Raw genomic sequence first — 22,525 nt, forward strand, 5'->3', positions numbered from 1 at the left:
GAGATGAATTTGCACTCCATAAAAATGGACCTAAGACATTTGATTTTCGAAAGGCTAATTTTCCAGCTCTATATAATGCAATACTTAATGCTGATTTTTTACCCATGTACGATGCACTCATATCAGTTGATCAAGTTTACGATATTTTAACCAGTATTCTTCTGAGCACAGTTCCATTTAAAATTGACAGGAAAAAAAGATATCCTGAATGTACATCGGATATTATTGCATTAATTAGAAAAAAAGCAAGCAGCTTTTAAAGTATGGTTCAAATTATGATTACAATAATTTTAAAGTCTATAGAACAATACTTAACACGTTGACTGCCGGGCGTAAATCAGAACTTGGGTCAGGTGCGCCGGGAGTGTTGTATTAATTTTGTTTTCTAATAAGTAGATTTTAGATCCAAATATAGTAGTAAGAGACACTTTTTTTTGTATTTGACCTTGTTTAGAAGCATGTATAATATGTATACACGCGGCGCAGTATTATTTTTTATCAATCTGCGCCGTGTGTGTAAATATTATACACAACCGCTAAAATTATTTCTGAGCCCAACTCTGCTTAGTTTTACAGTTGGAGATGCCTAAGATGCTTTTATAGGGTGGTGTGTAATTTACTGACCAAGAATAAAAGTGTGCTACCAAAGCTATTTACAGAGAGAAACTGTTCAAACTTAATATCTAATAGCAGTATATGTATGACAGCCTGCTACCAAAAAACAATTTGAAGTATCACCCCTCTAAGGGGTAGTTTATTCTTGACTATTTCTGATAAAAACGTGCTACCAAAACTATTTACCGCTGGAAACTATTCAAAATCGATAATTGATGATACTATACATATAAGTGCTTGCTACCAAAAAATAATCGAAATAGCACCCCTCTAAGGGGTAGTTTGTATTTGTCAGTTTCTAATAAAAACGTGCTACCAAAGCTATTTACCCTCGAAAACTATTCAAAATCGATAACTAATGTAACTATACATATAAGTGCTTGCTACCAAAAAATAATTGAAATAGCAACCCTCTAAGAGGTAGTTTTGTTCGGTGGGATGCTACTGATGCTAGACTGTTTAGCGGCAGTTAGGCGTTCAGGGGAAGCCCTCATACTATTTTAGGTGCCACTAGCTAGTTGTTAGGGAAAGAAGAGTACTAGATTACTAAATAATAATATAATCAATAAATTCAATATGTAAATGGGAGTATATGAGAGAAAAGCGAGAGGGCTTTTTTTAAAGTTTTACTCTCGGTGAGTACATTTTAACCTCTTATCTTTTACAGAGTCAGTAAATTCTTTATTCTTGTATTTAATTTAATGTTCTCGAGAAACCCAACATTATCCCATTTTTGATGAGTGAAAGAAAGTATTGCATTGCGAAAGCCCTTAAGAGACTCTTAAGTAAGTTTTGTATTCAAATTTAAATAAATTTTAAAATATGAACAAAACCGGTCCAGTTTTACTTTATGTACTTTAACTCAAAAAGACAGACTTTACAAGTCGACAAGCGTGTGTAAAGTAAGCTCTTTACGCAGATTAGTAAAAAAACTTTATTTTTACTATTCATAGACGTCCTAAAAAAATCTGCAAGATACCAATAGGTTTAACGCGAAAAATGCCCCAGAATACTGCGGCTGCCACTGTTTTGTCTCTAACAAGAAAATGAAGACCTGCAACTTTTTTTCACCCGAATTTTCTTTTCGATGTCGGTCGATTAGGATGCGGTGCGTTGTCAAGTTTTATGGTTTTTTTATTGCTAAATTTTGCCTGGATAAACCCGATAAACAATACATTCCTTGTTCATTATATCGTTACATCTCTAACATAGTGTTATATATTTAGAGAAGCTTCTTCCATCAGTCCCATCCCAGAAGAACGATCGATGGAGAGGCAAACATCTTTTCCCAGCGATGGTGACGAGTCAGATTTTGAGGAAATGGCTTCAGATTTGAATGTTACAAAAACATTTAAATTTGAGAATAATAAACAGTGCATCATCTATGGTAGACAGATATATCCTAAGGATTTAGAATGTCTTGTGAAAGATGAAGGAGGTGTAAACTTCAAAGACCTTTATTTGTCAGATGTGATAATTGATGTTTATTTAGCTTTTCTAGTAAACGAAAAAAAGATAAAAGCATCGGTTGATATCTTTCCAGTGGAAAGATATTTAGTTAATTTCTTAGAATCAGATAATAATAGTTTCAAGACTGCTGCAAATTATTTTCTAAAATTTGGACTTTACGAGAAGGATATTTTATTAATTCCGGTTTGTAAAAATGAACATTTTGTTTTGATAGTGGTGCTGAAAAAGTTCAATACTATACTATGCTTAAATAGTATAAGAAGTGATATAGTATATCGCAATGAAATTATCTTCGTCATGGAAGTACTACAGTTCGTTCATCAACAAAAGCTCATAAGTTTATCCGAAAATTGGAATCTCTACCGGCCAACAGATTTACCTGTTCAGTATAACTCATATGACTGTGGCGCTTATGTCATTCTTCTGTCTGAACTCATAATTACCGGATCTTCCAAAGTTTTAGTATACCATCAATCTCGAGAAATCAACAATTACAGAATTCACATTAAAAAACAACTGATTTATTTTACACTACAACTTCAAATTTCCGTACCTTTGCTTATGCTAAAAATATAGTAGAGAAAGGTACAGCAGGCTTTAAAGGAAACATTATCATAAAGGAAAACAACCAACTATCTCACCTAAGCGGAAAATCTCTGACGACATCATTACAATTTCTACAGTGTGTATCAGTTAATTATTGGGATGAGGATACGGCCGGTTTCTGTCATATTGGTGCAGCCAAGTGTTCCAATATTTTTGAAGAGATGATCTTGTGTATGAAATGCTATCATTGGTACCACCACAACTGCATAGGTCTTCAACAAAAGCCCAAACAACTCATCTGTTCAACATGCCAGGATTCATAAATATAATTAGTTAGTTTTAATACTCGCATAACAAATAAAATACATGTTATACCAGGAAATGTTAATACATTATAAATTACGTACCAGAAAGTTTATATTGCGTTTATTTTACTTCTTCAAATTTTCTAATGCCTAACAACAACAACAAAAATTAAAAATCATGATTAAATAGTCCCTTAGGGTAAATAGGAAGCAAGTTTTATAGTTTAGGTAGCTAATGAAAATTATCAAAGATAAACCATTCCCTGGTGGCGTGCAACTCCTATTATGATATTCTGGTAGAGAGCATTTATACATATTATAACAGATACCAGGTTTGAATAGTTTCCGACTGAAGGATACTTTAATAGCACGTTTTTAGTAATAATTGTGAAGAACAAACTACCCCTTAGAGGGGTGCTATTTCAATTATTTTTTGGTAGCAAGTACTTATATATATAGTAACATCAGTTATCGATTTCGCATAGTTTTTGATGATAAAAAGCTTTGGTAGCACATTTTGATTTTTGGTCAGCAAATTATTTTTACCCCTTTAATAGGCTTGACCGAGCGCCGGCGCCGCGCTGACTTTGTGCACATCTTAACTACGAAAGTAGTTAAGATGTGCTTTGTGCTTGCGTGTTCATTTATATTCTGTTTTACCAATAATAAACCCGCATTACACTGCTTCCAGTTGCAGCTCTGTCGCTAGACATAAATCGTGTTTACTTTTTACAAGTTTATTGGGTTATTGGTTTCTTTAATAATAATAATAATAATAATAATAATAATAATAATAATAATAAATGTCTTTTATTCAAAATTTACAGATGTAGTTGACAATAATAACATTCTATAATTAAGTACCCGAGAAGCAGGGCGCAGTCTAGCTAAGACAGCTACTCTACTGAACCCTACTCAACGGTCATAAACTAAAGCTACAATATAAAGATTAACTCCATTAAATTCATTAAATACCCAAGTAAAGAACAATATATATATAATTTAAATGAATAATAAATAGCTAAATATAAAAAATTGACAAAAATAAAATAAATAATTAATTAAAGGCCTAAATTACGGGTTGAAGGTTAAATGTAAAAGATATTTCTTAAACTTTGATTTAAATGACTTCTGATCTAAAGTTGACAATTCAGTTGGTAGGTTATTGTAGAGTTTAATAGCATTGTACGTAAAAGAACGTTGAAACATTGCAGTCGAATGACGAGGAAGTGTCATCCTTGTGTGAACGTTTAAACGAGGAACAAATTTATTCCGTAAAGTGGAGGGAAGGGAGGGGTTTAATAAAACTTTAAATAAAAAATTACCCAAGTGTAACTCTCTGCGCCTGTCTATCCTCAACCAGTTAAGCTCTTTAAATGTGTGTGAAATGTGATCGTATTTTCGTAATCCAAATATTAGCCTTGAGCAAGCATTTTGAACTTTCTGAATACGATTTTTATCTGAAATGTCTAAGCAAGGACCATAAATAAAATCACAGTAGTTGAAGTTGGACAGGATCAGAGACTCACAAAGCATTTTTCTTAAATGAAAACTAAGAACCTGACGACTATTATATAAAATTTTCAATGATAAAAATGACTTCTGAATTAACAATCTAACATATTCACGAAACCTCAACTCAGTATCCAGAACAGTGCCTAAATTTTTCGCACGATCCATCTTGGGAAGAGGAACATCATTTAATAAGATATTTAAATTATTTTTAAGAAAATCTTTATTAGGTCCAAAAATCATAACATTTGATTTAAGAGGGTTAAGTTTTAGATTATGGCAAGAAGAAAGCTGGTTAAGTAAATTCAGGTCATGGTTTATTAAAGAAGATGCATGCAAATAATCCTGATGATTGAAGTGAAGATAAACCTGGATATCATCGGCAAAAGCTCTCAGTTTACAGTTTCTCTCTCAGTTTACACTTTAGTGTTGTTTCAGAAGTAATATGGACTAGTTGTCACATCCGTGAGTAATTACAACGCGTGGGATGAATTTTGTTCTTGTTTTTCTTGACTTTAAGTTCTGACAGTGATTCTGACGAAGAAAATCAACCACCGCCTGCAAAAAATCCAAAAATATGTCCAAACCTACCTAATGCTTCTACTTCAAATACTCTTGGTGGTAGTGAAAGTTTAAACTCACCATCAGACACAGAATATGGTGCTCAAAATTGTTGGGGGCCTATTCTAAGAAATTTTAAAGATTTCCCTTTCAATATTAATTCCGGTGTGCCTGCAAATCTTGCTGCCGAGCTACAAGGAAAAAATGAGCTAGATGTGTTTCTTAAAATTGTAACAGAAGATGTTTTCGAACTAATGGCTTTGCAAACAAATATCTATGCCGAGCAAACAATTATTGGAAATATAGTCAATAATTCTATAGGTCCACAATCACGGCTAAATGATTGGGTTCCCACCGATTCATCTGATATGACGGTTTTTTTGGGAATAATAATCTGGATGGGCCTATACCGTAAGCCAACTATGAAAGATTACTGGAGCCGAAATGAATTCTACGCATCTCAAGCATCTAAATATATGTCGAGAAATCGTTTCGAGATACTTCTAAAGATGCGGCACTTTTCAAATAACGAGCACTGCCCTCCTGGCAATAGGCTGTTCAAAATTCAATCCCTAGTTGATATTCTAAATCGAAACATGAAACAATGTATGATTCCTTCAGAGGTCTTGTGCATTGACGAAAGTATGGTGCCTTTTCGTGAAAGATTTCATTTCGGCAATACATAAAAGGAAAAAGACATAAATTTGGTTTTAAATTATTCAAACTATGTTTGAAAGGTGGCTATACCTACCACGTCAAGATTTATTGCGGAATAGATAAAACCGATGGTATTCCAGTGGCCAATAAAGTCGTTTTAGAGTTAATGGATGGTCTACTGAATGAAGGAAGGACGTTGTTTACCGACAATTGGTATACAAGTGTTGGCCTAGCTTAACAGCTTTTGGAGATGATAACGTATTTAGTTGGGACACTAACAGGAAAGACAGCCTAAAAACCGTGACTGCGAAAACCCTAAAAAAAGGTGAAATATACGGAGAAGAAAAGGATGGAGTTTTCGTTGCGAAGTGGACAGATAAGAGGGATATTTTGTTTATGACTACTAAACATGGGGATGAAATGAGAGAAGTAAGTGCTAGAGAGGGAAGACTGCGAATGAAACCATCAGCAATATGCGAATATAACTCAGCAAAGTCATTTATCGATGTATCCGATCAAATGTCGTCATATTCAACTGCACTACGCAGAAGCGGTAAGTGGCTCCGCAAAATTGCGGTCGAACTTTTGACAGGTACAGCAATAGTGAATGTCTGGCTTTTATTCAGAAGCACTAATCAAACAGCGTCATGGATCCAAATAACAACGTTTCGTGAAAATCTTTGTCTGCATTTATTGAAAAACTCTTCAAAACCTCGAAATATTGATGCGACAGATAGTCCTAATCATGTACTTGTCACTGGTGAAAAAAGAGCTAGGTGTAAGTTTTGCTATAATAAGAACAAGAGTGAACATGATAGAAGGTACTCTATGGCTCACAGCAAACAAGTTTTATACATATTATGCCCCGCCTGTCCAGGTAAACCACCAATATGTTTTTTTGATGGATTTTCCATATTTTTATCAATTATGCCACTTTTTCCATAATGTTTTAAATATTTGGTGTATTTTTCCATTAGTTTAGAAGTAATTTTTAGTTCACTTTCACCTTTTATTTTTTTTTAATAAAACGTTTTCCAATTTACTTTATGTTACATTTCCTAACCTAAAATGCGGTATTTTCTTACTAAAAAACAAAGAAAATCCTATCCAACTTAGACCCGCATTATTGGGCACTTTTTTGCAATAAAAAAATTAAAACAGCTATAAAGAATACCCTTTTCTTAAAAAAAAAATAGTCAGTTCAAAGCCCCCATGAACGCCAATGGCGAATAGAAAATTTTAAATTATGTATAGGAAAAATGCGATGGATGCTTAAGATTTCCATGACAATTTTCAGAAACAAGGGGATTGTTACAGTTTATTTTCTTCAGATAATCATATCTGGTTTCATTTTTTGCATAAAAAAATAAAAATCACTGTTGTGGATATCCATAACGCTTAAATCTGATTATCTTAATCAAGTATTACTTTTATAATTCTATTTTCAGCATTTTTTTAAATGTTATTCCAGTAAAACATTTAAATACATGCCTTAAATACATCTATCAAATTTATCGAAAACAGTAATTTTTTCCTCATAACTTAACAATATTATAAATTCTATCAATTTTATAATCAACTTTACCACCCTCTAGTGTAAAATCTGTTATAATTAGAACATATATGTTCATAGGAACTTTCTTGCTCGATTTCATCCAAGGAAATTGCACTCAAGGAATTTTGGCGCAATATTATGAAAAAAATACCCTGTATATTTATGTATACAGAGTGTCTCTTTTAAATACAGAAGCCATAAAGCAGCAGTTTGAGATAGGATACTGATGGTCGAAAGAGCGCCGTTTCCAAAATACAGGGTATTGAAATTTTCATAGGTAAAAATGATAGGTGATGAGTAACAACTTTTTGAGGAATCTCAGGGGATTTGACCTGTCCAGAGACGGAGCACATGTATGTTACTGTTTTTTTGAAAAAAAAATTTTTTTCGAAATATTTTGTTAATTTTTAATAAGACGAATCCCTTGCATTTTTGCGCTCCGACGCACCCTTTTCGTGCAAAAAAATAAAATCCAATAAAAATTTAAACAATTCAAAGCAAATGCTCAAAGTGTCCTCCATGCATTTCCACACATTTTCTGCACCTGTTGACCAAGATGTACGTAAGCAAAGACCCCTGAATCGTTTCTCAGAAAGTCCTCAGCCACCACAACTCTAGCAACTAAGTTTTCTCTGTTCTTTACAGGTGTTGCCTAGATAATCTGTTCCATGACAGACAAAAAAGTCTAGAGGTGACCTTGCCGGCCAAAGGACTGAACCACCTGTTGTAATTCTGAGCTAAGAAAGCTCTTACAGTACTAGCGAAATGCGCTGGAAAAATGACGCACTTTCGACCATCGATGTCCTATCTCGAACTACATTTTTACGGTTCTTGTATATACTGTAGCATTTTTGACTATTCTCATACACCTTGTATATGAGATACATACCTTGCAATTGTTTTCTGTTTCTCTCTTGTTCATGGGCCGACATCTTACTATAACCTTGACGTTTTCTGCCATTATGGTCGCTTAATGGGTCGCTTTATGCCTCATCTGTAAGGGTTAAAGAATTTTTTATTATTTATAATGTCGTCGCATGTGTTCCACGACGAACGTTGAACTTTCTGGGTATCGAATAATTATTAACAAGTTCCTGATCGGTTATTTTTATTGAATTTTTTGGTGTGTTTGTGGGGAAACTTTTGGGTAATTAAGGAGTTTTTTGGGAAGGGGTCAGCTAAAGGGCTCTTAATGAGTATACTGATAATTTGATTTTGGGAGAAGGGTATTAAATGTGGGAATTAAATAAAAATTTCACATCGGTTTAATAAAATTTAATGTGAAAAGAAAAGTAAAAAGACCGATTCTAAAGCCTGGTTCATAAATTCCGTACGGTAAGCAGTAAGTAGTAACACGTATGACGTAAGGAAATTAAACTACAATATTTAAATGTACTAATATTTCAATGGAGCTATTCATATTCTGCCGTATGCCGCAAGCCCTAAGCACAGATGTGCCCTATGTGCCCTAAGAAGTAATACGCACGAAATGCTTCCATTTCATTTGATTGACTCAAATAGTGTCAATATAGATTTGTTTCATTCACTGTTCTCTGAGTTCACTTCAACGAATTTTAAAATCTGCTTAAGTGCAATATAATTTTATATCTTGACTTTGCTTAAAATGTGTCTCCTTTTCTATTGTAGTTACTCTGTTTTAAACCATTGTTGTCCTTATATTTTATTTGGTTTCATTGATGTTACCTGTTATCTGTTTTTTGTGCTAGATATTTAATGATAGTGCTAATACTTCAAGTACTGTATTGCGATATAAAATCTTATTTTATTGATTATTTTTTATACTTGAATTTATTTTGTAAATTGTGTAAAACTCAAAAAATAATTAAGACGATTTCTAAATAACACACGGATTTTGTTACAATGAAACCAGATTAAGACAGAAGAAAAAAAAAAGAATAAAAATATTAATATAAACGCAAACGACTAAATTAAGCTAAATTAGGGTTCTGTATCCGACAAGTGCACGCTTTTCAGGCCAAAACCCAAGTGTCCCTCATTTGGGTTCAAGTTGCCCTAGATCCATTTGTGTAACCCGATACCCAAAGAAATAGTCATCTTATTTATGGGTTCCTAATGGTTTTAAAGATTTTGCCTGGTTCTTGTCGTCAAGTGGTGATAACAATTGGTGAATTACCGTAATATATTGAATTGAATAAAGTATTGTTTTCTTGAGTTCAGTCTTTTCACTAATTCAGCGCTGGGTGCACATGAGCTGCTTTCATATTCAAAACAGATAGGTCTATATGTTTACATTTAAAGATTTTTGACTTTTTGGTAGAAACGTTAGTGATACTCAAAAATTGGTATCATATTACCACACTTAAATGGAAATTTCCAAAAAACACCCAAACCCACTCTGTCCAGCATTCATCTTTCCTTCCAATTCCACCTATCTGTCATATGAGTCTTTTTCCCTAACGAAACCCTTAAGAAAATATTGACCACCTCTACCCCAAACAATACAAACTTTTCACGGCCATTTTCAGCAAAATAAAAAGCAAATTTACATTCCGTACCACGCAACCTTCAAATCAATTCTATCGCACATATTCGGAGAAGTTGAGCTCATACGATATTTTCAGAAATACCTAATTCTGGTAAAAAATTAAGGATCCTCCTGCAATTGAGAGCACAAAAGAACAAAATAACTCGCTAACGAGCAAAAAAAATTAAATTAAAAGCCAAAGAAAACGGTCCCACTTGACCGATTTTTACTTTTCACAGTGAAGGAAAATGGGGATTAGTAGGTCGCGGTTTCCGCAACGCGTTGCACGTCTGTAATTTGCAACGATCGCACGATATATGTAAAAAGGGGGTGGTGGTGGTGGTGGTTCGTTTTTACAAGGGTAAGGCTATTTTTAATTAAAAGTGTTTTTTTAATGTATATGAACTAAAAGGACTGATGGGTGGCCTTGGAAGGTCAAAAATGTGGGTAGTTTTTGGAAGTCTCTATTTGGAGGCTTTTTTATAGAAAAATCACAGCAAAGTACTTTGAATTATGGGATAAACGTTGGGAAACACTCAGGAAAAGAAAACCACTTATTGACGCTACGAAAGATTTTAACGGACTGCTTAACTAAAGGTACGTTTACACTTGAGACTTGTGGCAAGACGTAGGTACTATCCGACATAAGTAGCTTTAAATAACTATTTACACTGTTATATAACTTGCTACAAATGTATATCACATACTTGTATTCAAAAAACTTGCAATAACTATACATTGAAGAGTAGCTTTGTTTAGACTAGATGTATAGTGGATACGATGAAAATATTAAAAAGCTATTAATGTGCTGCTATTGTAATTAACCCGTTTATTTCAGAAAGCCTATATCTCCAAAATCTTACATTTTCAGATAATATGAAAAAAGTATTTTACGCCCTAAGAACTATTTGTTTCTTTATTTTTTAATTTTGATGTTACTTGGGAGCCTGCAGTCTCTTAACTAATGGTCCAAAACTATAAAAGTAATTTGAATTATATAGAAATTTATTTGATAAAATGTTTGTAAATTTAGGAGCATTTCATATGGACCTGGCATTCTTTAAAACGATTGAAAAATCTATTTATTACAGTGGATTAGTGGAAATCCTAATACAGAAGTATTAGCCAGTGGCTCAATGAACAGCTTCTTGGATAGCAAGCATTTCAATCGTTGCGAACGCTTACATCCACTAACTGCTGTTGCATTGCAAATACTCCGTTTCCAACAGTATTTATCCACAACAAATCTATTTGCCGAGGTATTGCATGACTTACTACAAACTCATATATAGAATGCTTAAAATCAGGATACATATCGTCGCCTTGCATACAAAGGGGCGTAACTCATAATTTAAATTTTTTTGGATTTCGCCCGGAGGTTGACAAATTTGGCGTTTTCTAGCGGCTCTCAAAAGGGCGTAACTCAATATAATTTATTGCCTGGGTTATGCACGCAAACTGTTTAGACGTATCTCATCATCAAGTCATTTTAAAACAGCAGACAAATAGTATTGTTTACATTATATAATTTGGCATCTAAGGAATGTTTTTGGTATACATGGAGTGAAATTGACAGCAAAAGAGCATGTATCTACAAATGTTTGATGCATTACGATGAAAAAGAGGTTAAATCTGCAGATTTATTTGCCGATGGCTGTAGCGGCCAAAATAAAAATGCCATAGTCGCTATAATGTTACTATATTTTGTAAGAAGCAGCAAAAACATTAGGCAAAATTCGTCTTCGATTTTTTGAGCCCTTTCCTGGTCAAAGTGAAGGGGACTCAGTCCATAGTGCCATAAGTACTGCCATTTTGCGTTCAGGAAACATATTTGTTCCATCTCAGTTGATTCCGATTTTTTTAGATTAGGTAGGGCTAAAAATCCCTATAATGTAGTTCCAATGAATTATTCCGATTTCATAGATTTTAAAGGCTTGTCAAAAGATTTAAGAGTTTTAAGCATACGCCAAGATGATGACAGAAACCAAATCAACTGGACAGAAATCTTTGAAATTAAAGTTGAAAATTAAAGTCCAGATAATATTTTTTTTTAAGTGTCTCACTGTGATGAACATTATAGAAGCCTCACATTGAAGAGAACAATCAATCAATCAATCAATGCTTTATTGTCAAGAAATTGTTACAATTTGTAGACAAAGCTGTAAAACAAAAAAGACACAATAATACAAACAAAACACAATTAAAAAAAAAAAGAAGAAAAACAAAACAAAATTTAAAAAAAAATAAATAAATAAATAGAATAGATTATCTACAATATATACAGATTAATATAATTTAAAAATTGTAAGTATAGTCAAAAATATTATTATAAAATATACAATTTAATGTATACAATGTCAAAAAAAAAGATCATTAACAAATCTCTCTACGTTAAAAAAAAATGTAAAAAAGTAAAAAATTATAAAAAATCCTAAAAATAGCTACAAAAAGCAGTATACCTAAACATGTACAGATAGTAAAAATACATAATCAGCTAGTGCGAAATTTCAAATCAATGATTACAAAAAAAAAATCGTTAACTGTGTAAAAAGCTCTCTCCAGTAAGAATGCTTTTAATGCTTTACGAAATGCAAAAAAAGATGTGATGGATTTAATTTCCAATGGCAGATGATTGTGCATTTTTTTTGCATTATATAATATGGAACTTTTGACCAACTCTGAATGTGGGGTAGGCAGGTATAGATCATGTTCCGTGTTTCTAAGTAGATAACTATGGGAAGGCCTATCAGATGCTGAACCGTGTTTGCGTATTAGACAAAGGGACTCAAATATGAATAAGGATGGAAAAGTTAATATTTGAAATTTTTTGAAGAAATGCTGGCAATGACTTCTGTATTTAAGTCTCAGTGTATAACGTAAAGCTCTCTTTTGTAGTCTAAAAATACGGTCAAATTGAGTTGCACTACATGTACCCCAGAAGGGAAGAGCGTATCGAAGGTGCGATTCAAAAAGGGCAAAATAAACTGTTCTAGAAGTAGACAGGCTAAGCTCCTTAGAAATTGATCTTAACGCAAAACAAGCGGAACTTAATTTTCTTGATAAAAAGTCAATATGTGTGTCCCATTTTAACGAGTTGTCAACAGTTAGCCCTAAAAACTTTACAGAATCAACTTCGTCAATTGTTGCATTACCAAGTACAAAAGATTGCAAGGTATTTTTATAGGACAACATTTTAGTTTTGGTAATGTTGAGACAAAGGAGATTAGAGTCGCACCATGATTTGGTAGTAGTTAAATCACTTGATACGGTTCTATGAAGTGTAGAAATATCCGGATTAGTCCAGGTAAAACTAGTATCATCAGCAAATAGACAGACTTTACCGTTAATATTTAGATTAGCAATGTCATTGATGAAGATAAGAAACAAAATAGGGCCAAGTACGGAACCTTGAGGCACTCCACTTTGTATTGGCTTGCAAGAAGACATAGTCGAATCAATTCTCACAGCTTGACTTCTGTTACTGAGATACGACTTAAACCATTCAAAAGGCTCTGAACCCGTAATATTGCAACTTTTTTAATAAGATGTCATGATTAACACAATCAAAGGCTTTAGAAAAATCACAGAAAATTGTTGCTGTAGGGTGTTGGTTGTTTAAGCTAGAGTATACATTATTAAAAAGAGAAAACATAGCATCAATCAATCAATCAATCAATCAATCGGATATATTACATATAAGCTTTTACAAAGTATGTGTAATAAAATCCAATAATTATAATCTACCTCAGTACATTTTAAGGTGCACCTAGGTAACCAAATACCTGTATGTGCAAAAAAATCAAAAACAATTTTATAAAAATAAATATTTAAACAAAATATGTCCCATCCACTAACTATTGCAAAGTTTCCATTTAACACCCAATAAATAATTAAACATTAGAAAACAAAAATCCTTCACGATCATGTATGAATGCCTAAAGCTATGAAATATGAAAATTAATTAACAGTAAGTAGTTTTTTAAATACATGTAAATGATCATAAATGTAATCCCCAGATATTTTACAAAATTTTTTGACAGCTTTTATATGTCTAATATATGGTGGTAATAAGTTGTACAGTTTGGGTGCGTGGTAAAAAATTGATTTTAATTTCATAGTAGTGGCAATAGTTGGAATTGATAAGTGTCTATTTACATTTAATCTAGTCTGATACTGATGATTAACAAAGTTCTTAAATTTATTCGACTTGTGAATATATATACAGAGCGACCAACAGTATAATGTGCGTACATCAAAAATATTTCTGGAATAAAGTAATGCGGTAGAAAATCTTTTGTTTTTTTTGAAAATAACTTTTAAAATGTAGTTTTGGGTTACATTTAAAGAAGTCAATGTGTTTTGGTATATCCCACCCCAAAGAATTAGACCATACCTTAGTAGTGATTCCACAATTGCTTTATAAATCGAAATCAAAAGTTGTTTATTTAATATTTCCCTGAGCACATAAAACTTGTATATTAGTTTTCAAATATTTTTTGATAGTCTAAGGATGTGGTGGTCCCACTTTAAGTGTTTGTCAATATAGATTCCAAGATATTTTGTAGAGTGAACTTCATGAAGTTTATCCATAAGACTATCTATGTAAATACTATTAAATGATGGACGGTTTGCAGCTGTGAGGGAAAATGCTATATAAATAGTTTTAGTGATATTTAATGATAATTTAAATGAGTCTAGCCAGTGTTTTATTTTCTTTATACCGTTTATAGCATGTTCCTTCACCAAATCCCATGTTTCCCCATAGAAAGTTACTGCTGTGTCGTCAGCATAAGAGATAGTACTACCGTTTTGTATTGACATATTGGTTAAGGAATTTACATATGCTACAAATAAAATTGGACCCAGAACAGTCCCCTGAGAGATGCCCATTTTAATTTGACGGGGTTCACTTATAGTATTTTCAACTTTGACGGATTGCTCTCGATCCATCAAATAATCAGCAAAAACGTCTAACACAGTTCCCCTTATCCCATAGGATTCTAGGACTTGGAGCAATTTGTTATGAGGGACCGTGTCAAATGCCTTGGCTAGGTCTAGGAAGACCGTAAGACACTTTCTGCCACCATCCAAATGGTCTGTTATTTGCTCACAAAGCACACAAACTGCATCGGTTGTGCTGAGGCCACTCTGGAAACCAAATTGGTTCTTAGAAATTATATTGTTTTGATTAAAAAATTCCACCAGGCGGTCCTTAAGGCATTTCTCAAAGACTTTAGAAAAAATGTTCATTATACTTATGGGTCTATAATTATTTATATTTGATTTATCACCTGCCTTGTGAATAGGTTTTACTATGGCTTGTTTAAATTTTTTTGGGACCTTTGCAGTTTGAAAAATTTAATTTATAATGTGTGCGAGAGGGGAAGAAATATGGATATGAATATGTTTTATAATATCGGTTGTAATACCATCAATTCCGGGTGCAGAGGAATTTTTTAAAGAAGCAATTTGTTTGATAATTTCATTCTTATTAATAGGTCTTAGAAACATTGAAGCCTGTGTGGATGGTTTTATTTGCAGGGAATCTGGAGGATTTTTAACTTTATTATACATATTGTAACCGACATCAACAAAATATTTGTTGCAAAAATTTGCCATATCCAACTTATTATTAAAACTAGAATTATTGTTAGTTACGTTAAACTTAAAATCTTGGTTACTGTTTGAATCTGTTACTTCATTTATTATCTTATATATTTTTTTTAGGTCAGTACCACTAGACTCGATTTTGGCTTTGTAATAATCCTGTTTACATTTCTTGATTAACGTGCACAAGGTATTACGGTAACTATTAAAGGCAGTTTTGTTTTCTAAATTGTTATGAATTAGTAGTGTTTTTTTCATTTTGTCCCTCTTTTTGATACTATTAATTATACCAATTGTGATCCATGGTTTTATTTTTTTATACTTATTTTGACATAATTTTTGGGTTTTTGAATGATTTAATGCTTGTGTAATAGTACTGTATAAAATTTCCAATGCTAGTTCTGGATCATCATTGTTAAAAATGCTTTCAAAATTTTGATTATGTATAAAATTTGTTAATATGGTATAATTTATTCTAACTGTATAAGAATTTACCTCCTCCTTGTTTTTTTGCAACCCAACTGTATCAGTAATATGCAACATGGTGGGAAAATGGTCAGTTATGGCAGATTGAATGACAAAGGAAGAACAATTAATCTTAGAACCATTTTTTCTTCTCAAGAATATATGATCCAGACAACTAGATGAGTCAGTTGTAACCCTAGTGGCTGAGTTTATGGTAGAAATAAAACCGAAGTGGTTCAGAATAGCCTGGTATGTAATAATTTCATTATTGTTTTCATCAAGAAGGTTCAAATTTATATCCCCTAACATAATGTCAATCTGACTGGTAAATGAATCTGTAAAGAAAGTTTCGAGATCCGAAAGAAAATTATGTGTATTAGTAGAAGGTGATCTGTATATACAAGAGAGTCTTATTGAGTAATTGTTTACTTTAAATTTGATACTGGTTAATGTTACTTTTGATAGGGCAAGCTCAATATGTGTTACATCGTGTACTAGGTTGGACCTAACATAAACAACTGTGCCATCATTTTGATTAAAACTTGCATTATTATAGTACATACAAAACCAATCCAAGCAAAACCCATTAGCATTCTCTATATGCCAACATTCTGTAAGCACAATAATATCACAAAAGTTAAGCCTATAGCTTTCAAGAAAACTAACTAACTGATCAAAATTTTTTTTTAAGCTACGAATATTAAGATGTAATACATTTATAGTCTTATTATCTAGTTCAATATTATTCCCCAATAAATCACAATTTAAAATAGTTTCCTCCCTAATGTTATTACCTAAATTGTCCAGGTTCTGTAGAAGTTCAATCTCTTCTCGTGTGTCAGCCATTGATAGATCCATAATCGATTTTAGCTCTCAAAACAGATAATAAATATTGATAGGAAGGACAGTCCAAATCATTAGCTTTATGGTCAGTCTTATAATTTAGTTTGTGTCTATTGTTGGTGTTGATACGGTTTTTACATTGCTTGTGCGCAGCATTATTGCAGTCTCGAGAGCTATGAGAACCAGAACATGATTCACAAACTGGTTGGTTCGGGCAATTGTCACCTCTATGGAAATGTTCTTGACAGTTAAAACAGCGTGTAACAGAAATATCTTCGAATATAGCATATCTCTCCCAGCCTATAAAAACCTTCCCAACAGCCATAAACCTATGAAATAGGGAAGGAGAACATTCTGCAAAAACAGTGTAACGGTCCTTTACTTTCTTCAAAAATGTTATATTGAGCTCATCATTTGGGTCAATAAATTTGTTTTGTTCCCTTATACACCCTTCCAAGTCCTCCTTGGCAATTTTACCATCATAGCCTGGTATTTTTATTCTGGGTTTTCTTAATTTTGGTATATCAATGTCATATCCGGCAAGTTTCTTATCAGCTTCCTTCTTCAGAGCATCCAGATCTTGTTTATTTTGACACTTGACAATTAAGTGACCACTTGAGGTAGTACGGGTACCCCGAATAGCAATTTTTAGGTTGGATGGATTTATATTTTGCTTTAAATCAGCCTCCATTTTTTCAATACTCTGGTTGTGTTTGGGTTTAATTATCAAGCTCGGCAAATTATGGTTAGTATGTTTACTTTGTACCTGCTTCACTGGATTTGACAAGGCATTACTGTATGTTATAGTTAAAGAATTTGATGATTTCTGGGTATTTTCTAAGTCTTCAATTTTTCTTTTTAGTAAGGCAATTATCTCATCTTTGGTGGAAATGATAGTGGTCTTATCCTCAATGGTATTTTGTAAAAGACGACATGTCTCTAGAGAGATGCATTTCTTACAATGAAAAATCATAACTCGAGCACTAAGTTGTAAGACTTTAACTTCAGAAGCCGTTAATCCTGCACAGGCCTTGCACACTCCCTTCCGACATCCATCACATTTAAAAACATTATTTTTGTCCTTGCAGACATCACATTCCATGATGAAGCCAGATTACTATTACAAAAGCAACAGGCCAGCTGGCAACACTGCACAAGTAATCACGTTATTTTGACAATGTTTACATTTGTTTTGTGCGTAAAAAAAGGCAATCATAGCATTTGCCCTTGTTTGTTATGCACTACTAAAACACCAGAGCCATGTAGACACTAATATTATAAATTAATTTTAAGTTAGACTTTCAAATTTCAAACAACAACATTGTGCATTTGTTATTTAAAAATCCAAATTGATGGGAAGTAAGTATTTTATATTTTAGCAAAAATGATTGAAGTCTTTTTTTAACCAATCTGTCAATAATTTTTGAAAGTGTGGGAAGAAGAGCGATATAGGGCGATAGTTGGAAGACTGATCTTTGTCTCCTCCTTTATGTAGTGGAATTATTATCGGCAACTTAAGGCAGTTAGGAAAAACACCTTTTTGAAAAGACTGATTAATTAGAGTAATAAGATGACATAATGTACATTCGGGCAGATTTGAAAACATTTTGAGAGTAAGTCCCTAATTGAACTGCAAAGCTCTGGTAACACTACGGGCGTAAAGAAGAAGCTGTGGAAATTCTCATTTGCAATGGGAAGATATGAAAGTGGATCATAAGGATCTTAAGATTTTATCGGAGTGGTGTGCTGCAAACAGGCTTGTATTTAATGTGGGCAAAACCTTTATTATGGGATTTAAGTGTGACGTTCAGGGCCTTATGTTTAGTGAAAACTCCCCCTTGCAAAACAAAGAAAGCTGTAAGTTCCTTGGTATTACCATTGATGGTCGCCTTCGCTTCGAAGATCATATCCTAAATCTTGCATCAAAATTATCCTCTGGATGCTTTGCAGTAAGAATGGCGGGGCATGAGCTGGGAGGGGTAGTTGCACGTTCAGTGTACTTTTCTCTTATTGAGTCCCACCTTCGTTATGGCTTGCCTTTTTGGGGTTTAAGCAACAAGGGATTATTAAACATAATTTTTGTGATTCAAAAAAAGGCAGTTAGATACCTATGTTCCGCTTCACGGTTAAGAGATTCTTGTAAACCTCTCTTTATATCTCAAAAAATCCTAACTCTTTTTTCTCTTTTTATCTTAGAAACAGCTACTCTTATTCATAAATGTCCTAAACCTCCCTCTAACACTGGTCATATGACTCGCCAGGTTAACGATTTTCCCTTACCAATCCCTACATCCTCCCTCACCAAGAACTCACTTATATACCTTAGCAAAAAAATTTACAACCATGTTCCTCTATGTATCAGACAAATTTTAGAAGTTAAGAGATTCAAAAAGGAATTAAAATCACTTTTATTATCCAGGGCATATTATAGCCTTGACGATTTTTTTAATGATACCTTTTAACCTGTGCTCTGACATCATTTTAGTGTTTTAGTTTTGTTTCCTGTTAAATAATGTAATTTACTTCTTCTAAATTCTGTTTTATTGACAGCTTTACTTATTTTTTAATGAAATTTATCAAAAAGATGCTTTTTTTCTCAATCTGTTTTGTTATGATTAATTTTGGTAATGTGTGTAAATTTTATGGTAAAGTGTTTTAGAAGTTATGTTTGTTTGAAATTTAAAGTGAATTTGGAATTTTTTAGTTTTTAGGATGCTTGTACACAAGATTTTGTTGTCTTACGTAATATAGCACATTTTCTTTCTTTCATGGGAAGGAGTTATGATACTCATTAAATTATTTGCCACATTTACAAAATAATCATTAAGGTTCTCAGATGAAGTGGAGATAGTATTCGACAAAGAAGGCTTATTTCTCAAAGCATTAACAATCGACCATTTTTCCTTAGCCACATTTTTAGATTTAGCCAGTCTCCTATTATAGTAAATATCCTTGGCGGCTTTTAAAGTTCTCTGATAAATCTTTTTGTAAAGTCTTACGTACTCATGAAAAAAAGCGCTGTCTGAAAATTTCTTAAGATAATAAGCGCATGTTCTTAGCAGATGTACGCAAGCCTTGGGTAGACCAGAGGTTATGTTGCTTCTTTTTAAGAGGTCTCAAAGGAAAGGACTTGTGAGAAAGACTAGATAGCGTTTTTACAAATATAGAGAATTCTGAATCAACGTCGTCAGAGAGAATATTCCAGTCAGTTGATTGACAAAGGTGCCTAAAATGTAAAAAAATTTTATCCGCGAAAATACGGCCTAATTTGCGTGGAACATTTTTACTTTTAGATTTAGTTATGGAAAACTTTGTTAACATTGCTTCATGGTCTGAGAAACCTGGGCTTAAGACAGTACAATCGACGAAATCTGGCTCAAAGGAAGATACGACATAATCTATTGTACTAGAGCTGATTTTAGTTATTCTGGTAGGTGATTTTATGTGCATGATTAAGCCAAAAGAGTCGAAAATGGACTGGAGAGATTCTTGAGTAGCACACACACTGCAAAAATCAATGTTTAGGTGGGTCATTCTCATTTAACTTTGATATTTGATGTCTTCAAGACTTTTTTCTTCAGGTTTTGTTTGTTAGTGTCGATTAGATGTTTTAAAATAAAAACTAAACACGGATTAATCACATGTTTAGGAAATAATATATCTTGATTCTATCAATGTAATTTTATTTCATTTTAAAGTCACAAAATGTCAAGGTTCGTTACGGTGTCTTTCTTAGTTGCTTTCATACTATCATGATTTTTCGTTAAGGAATTGTTTTTTACTTAGGCTTTACTTAGAAAACTAAAAAATATTGATTTAATTTTTAACTTTTCGCCTATAGGAAACACGTCTTTGCTTTTCGTATTTATTAAATTCTTTCAAAGTATTGTCTCTAAAAAATATGTCAGGTTCGTCACTACTATTAACAAAGCGTAAAATTCTTATATGGACCAATTTACTATTTCCAGTTAACCACCTGCTTGCTAAATGAAACCATAGTGTCGCTACGCAGTGTAAAGAAAGTGTTTTTTTAGTTAAATACTGTGTTTAAAAAAGTGTTTTCTTGTGACTTTAAGGTGAGTATGTTTATTGCTTGTCAGTTACGTCACGCAAATAACTTTAAATTTCTTTATATTTTCTTAAAACTAATTATTGTATTTTGTTAACCAAAGCAAACTAAAAGTTAGGTTATGTTTACAATAAAATACCGGTCGCCGGTCATAGTCAAATAGTCTTATTTTTAATAAAATGTCAGGTTCGTCACGGTCAGCTGCGTTACTATTCTTTCGTAACGCAGCTGACAAGTTCGTGACGAACCTGACGTTAAAAGTAGTAAAGTAGACATTATTTTCAGCAATGCCGTTAACACCGGCTGAACGTGCAAGGCGTTATAGAGAAAAACTGAAAGAAAACCCCGAAAAAAGACAAGAATATTTGGAAAAAAGCCGAAAGAGGGCAAAGAAGTCCAAAAAGTCTATAGAAGAACTTTCCGATAGGGAGCAGCGTTACCAAAGAAAAAAATGGAGATTGTACCAACAGAAAAGTCGGCAGATAAAAAAACATGAACGTGAACAGGACCAATTTCTTCAGCAAAATACTCCACCGGGAAGTCCGATACCCCTGCCCGATCATATTCCTATGGAAGATGTTGGAATAGTAAATGAACCTCCAAGAAATCAATCTTACTTAGAGGCTAACAGGTCTTCCGGAAGAAAGAGACTTCGCAAGGACAGAACTGCTGCATACAGGAAAATCAAGCGTTTGGAAAAGGACTTGGAAAAAACAAAGCAGTCTTTACGGAAGTATAAGAAACGTTGCCAGCGATACCAGAAAAAGAATGTTGTGGCAGGGAGTCAGAAAAGTGAAACAGCTAGTCCTTACAGTAAAGCCATCCAAGATACCAAAGGATATAATGTTCCTGAAACTGTAAAAAAAACTCTAGTTTTTCATAATGCACTAGTTGCACAAATAAAAGACAATTACTCAAAAACAAACAACGAAAAAGAAAAGCAAATTATTTCTAGAGCCACTAGTGGAACCATTGTCAAAAAATATACATTTTTAACAAGAACTAAAAAGGTACTCCAATGTCATTCTTCAACTACAATGTCAAAAGGGAAAGGAAGATGTCGACTTACTTTACATCCACTTCATAAAAAAATACGAGACTTTTTTAATAGAGATGACATAACTACGTTAACACCGGGAAAAAAACAGTAACACGAGGCAAGATCAAATATCAGAAAAGATTGCTAAAGGAAACCCTTAAAAATCTTTATGAAAAGTTTTGCAAAGAGTTTCCTTGTAGTAAAATTAGTTTTGCGACATTTTGCAGGCATAGACCTTGTTGGGTTGTGAAACCAAAACTTTCCGATAGAGATTCTTGCTTGTACAAAAAACATTCCAATATACAGCATAAACTGGATACTTTAGTAAAAGAAAAAATATGCACAGAACGCAACATCGAAAACGTATGTAAGCTGGTTACGTGTGATGTAAAATCAAAAGATTGCATGAAAAATATCTGCCCAAAATGCCAAGATCAGGCCGCTATAATCCTCGCGGATATTAAAGATCCAAATAAATTAGTTAATTGGAACTTTTGGAAACTTGAAAAAGAGGAAAGGAGCAAATCAGGCAAAACATTTTTTGTTAATAAAACAAAGCTTATCCGTGAATCTGGAATGCTAAAGAACCTATGCACAAATTTTAATGCAGAACTAAAAACAATGTTCTGTTGGCATGTCTTAAAAAAAAATCATCAAGCCAGTCAAAGGCAAAAATGTATTTCTGAACTAACTTATGAAGAGGCTGCTGTACATATAGATTTTTCTGAAAATTACTCATGCAAAATGAGTTCAGAAATACAGGCAATGCATTTCG

The 22,525-nt window shown here is 33.1% G+C and overlaps 1 protein-coding gene across 7 annotated transcripts in view; it reads right to left on the reverse strand.

Annotated features, from left to right (window-relative positions):
• Nucleotides 1–22,525, reverse strand: part of LOC126733519 (osmotic avoidance abnormal protein 3-like) — a 48,139-nt gene that overhangs the window by 21,010 nt on the left and 4,604 nt on the right. For all 7 annotated transcript variants that reach the window (XR_007659744.1, XM_050436849.1, XM_050436850.1 and 4 more), the window contains one exon: nucleotides 8,111–8,215. Coding sequence is in view for 6 of the 7 variants with exons in the window: in XM_050436849.1 (XP_050292806.1) it covers nucleotides 8,111–8,182 (72 nt within the window). In the remaining variant the exon portion in view is untranslated. The remainder of the gene's footprint in view (nucleotides 1–8,110; nucleotides 8,216–22,525) is intronic.

This window comes from Anthonomus grandis, chromosome 2 (assembly GCF_022605725.1).
Source record: "Anthonomus grandis grandis chromosome 2, icAntGran1.3, whole genome shotgun sequence".
NCBI classification, from domain to species: domain Eukaryota; kingdom Metazoa; phylum Arthropoda; class Insecta; order Coleoptera; family Curculionidae; genus Anthonomus; species Anthonomus grandis.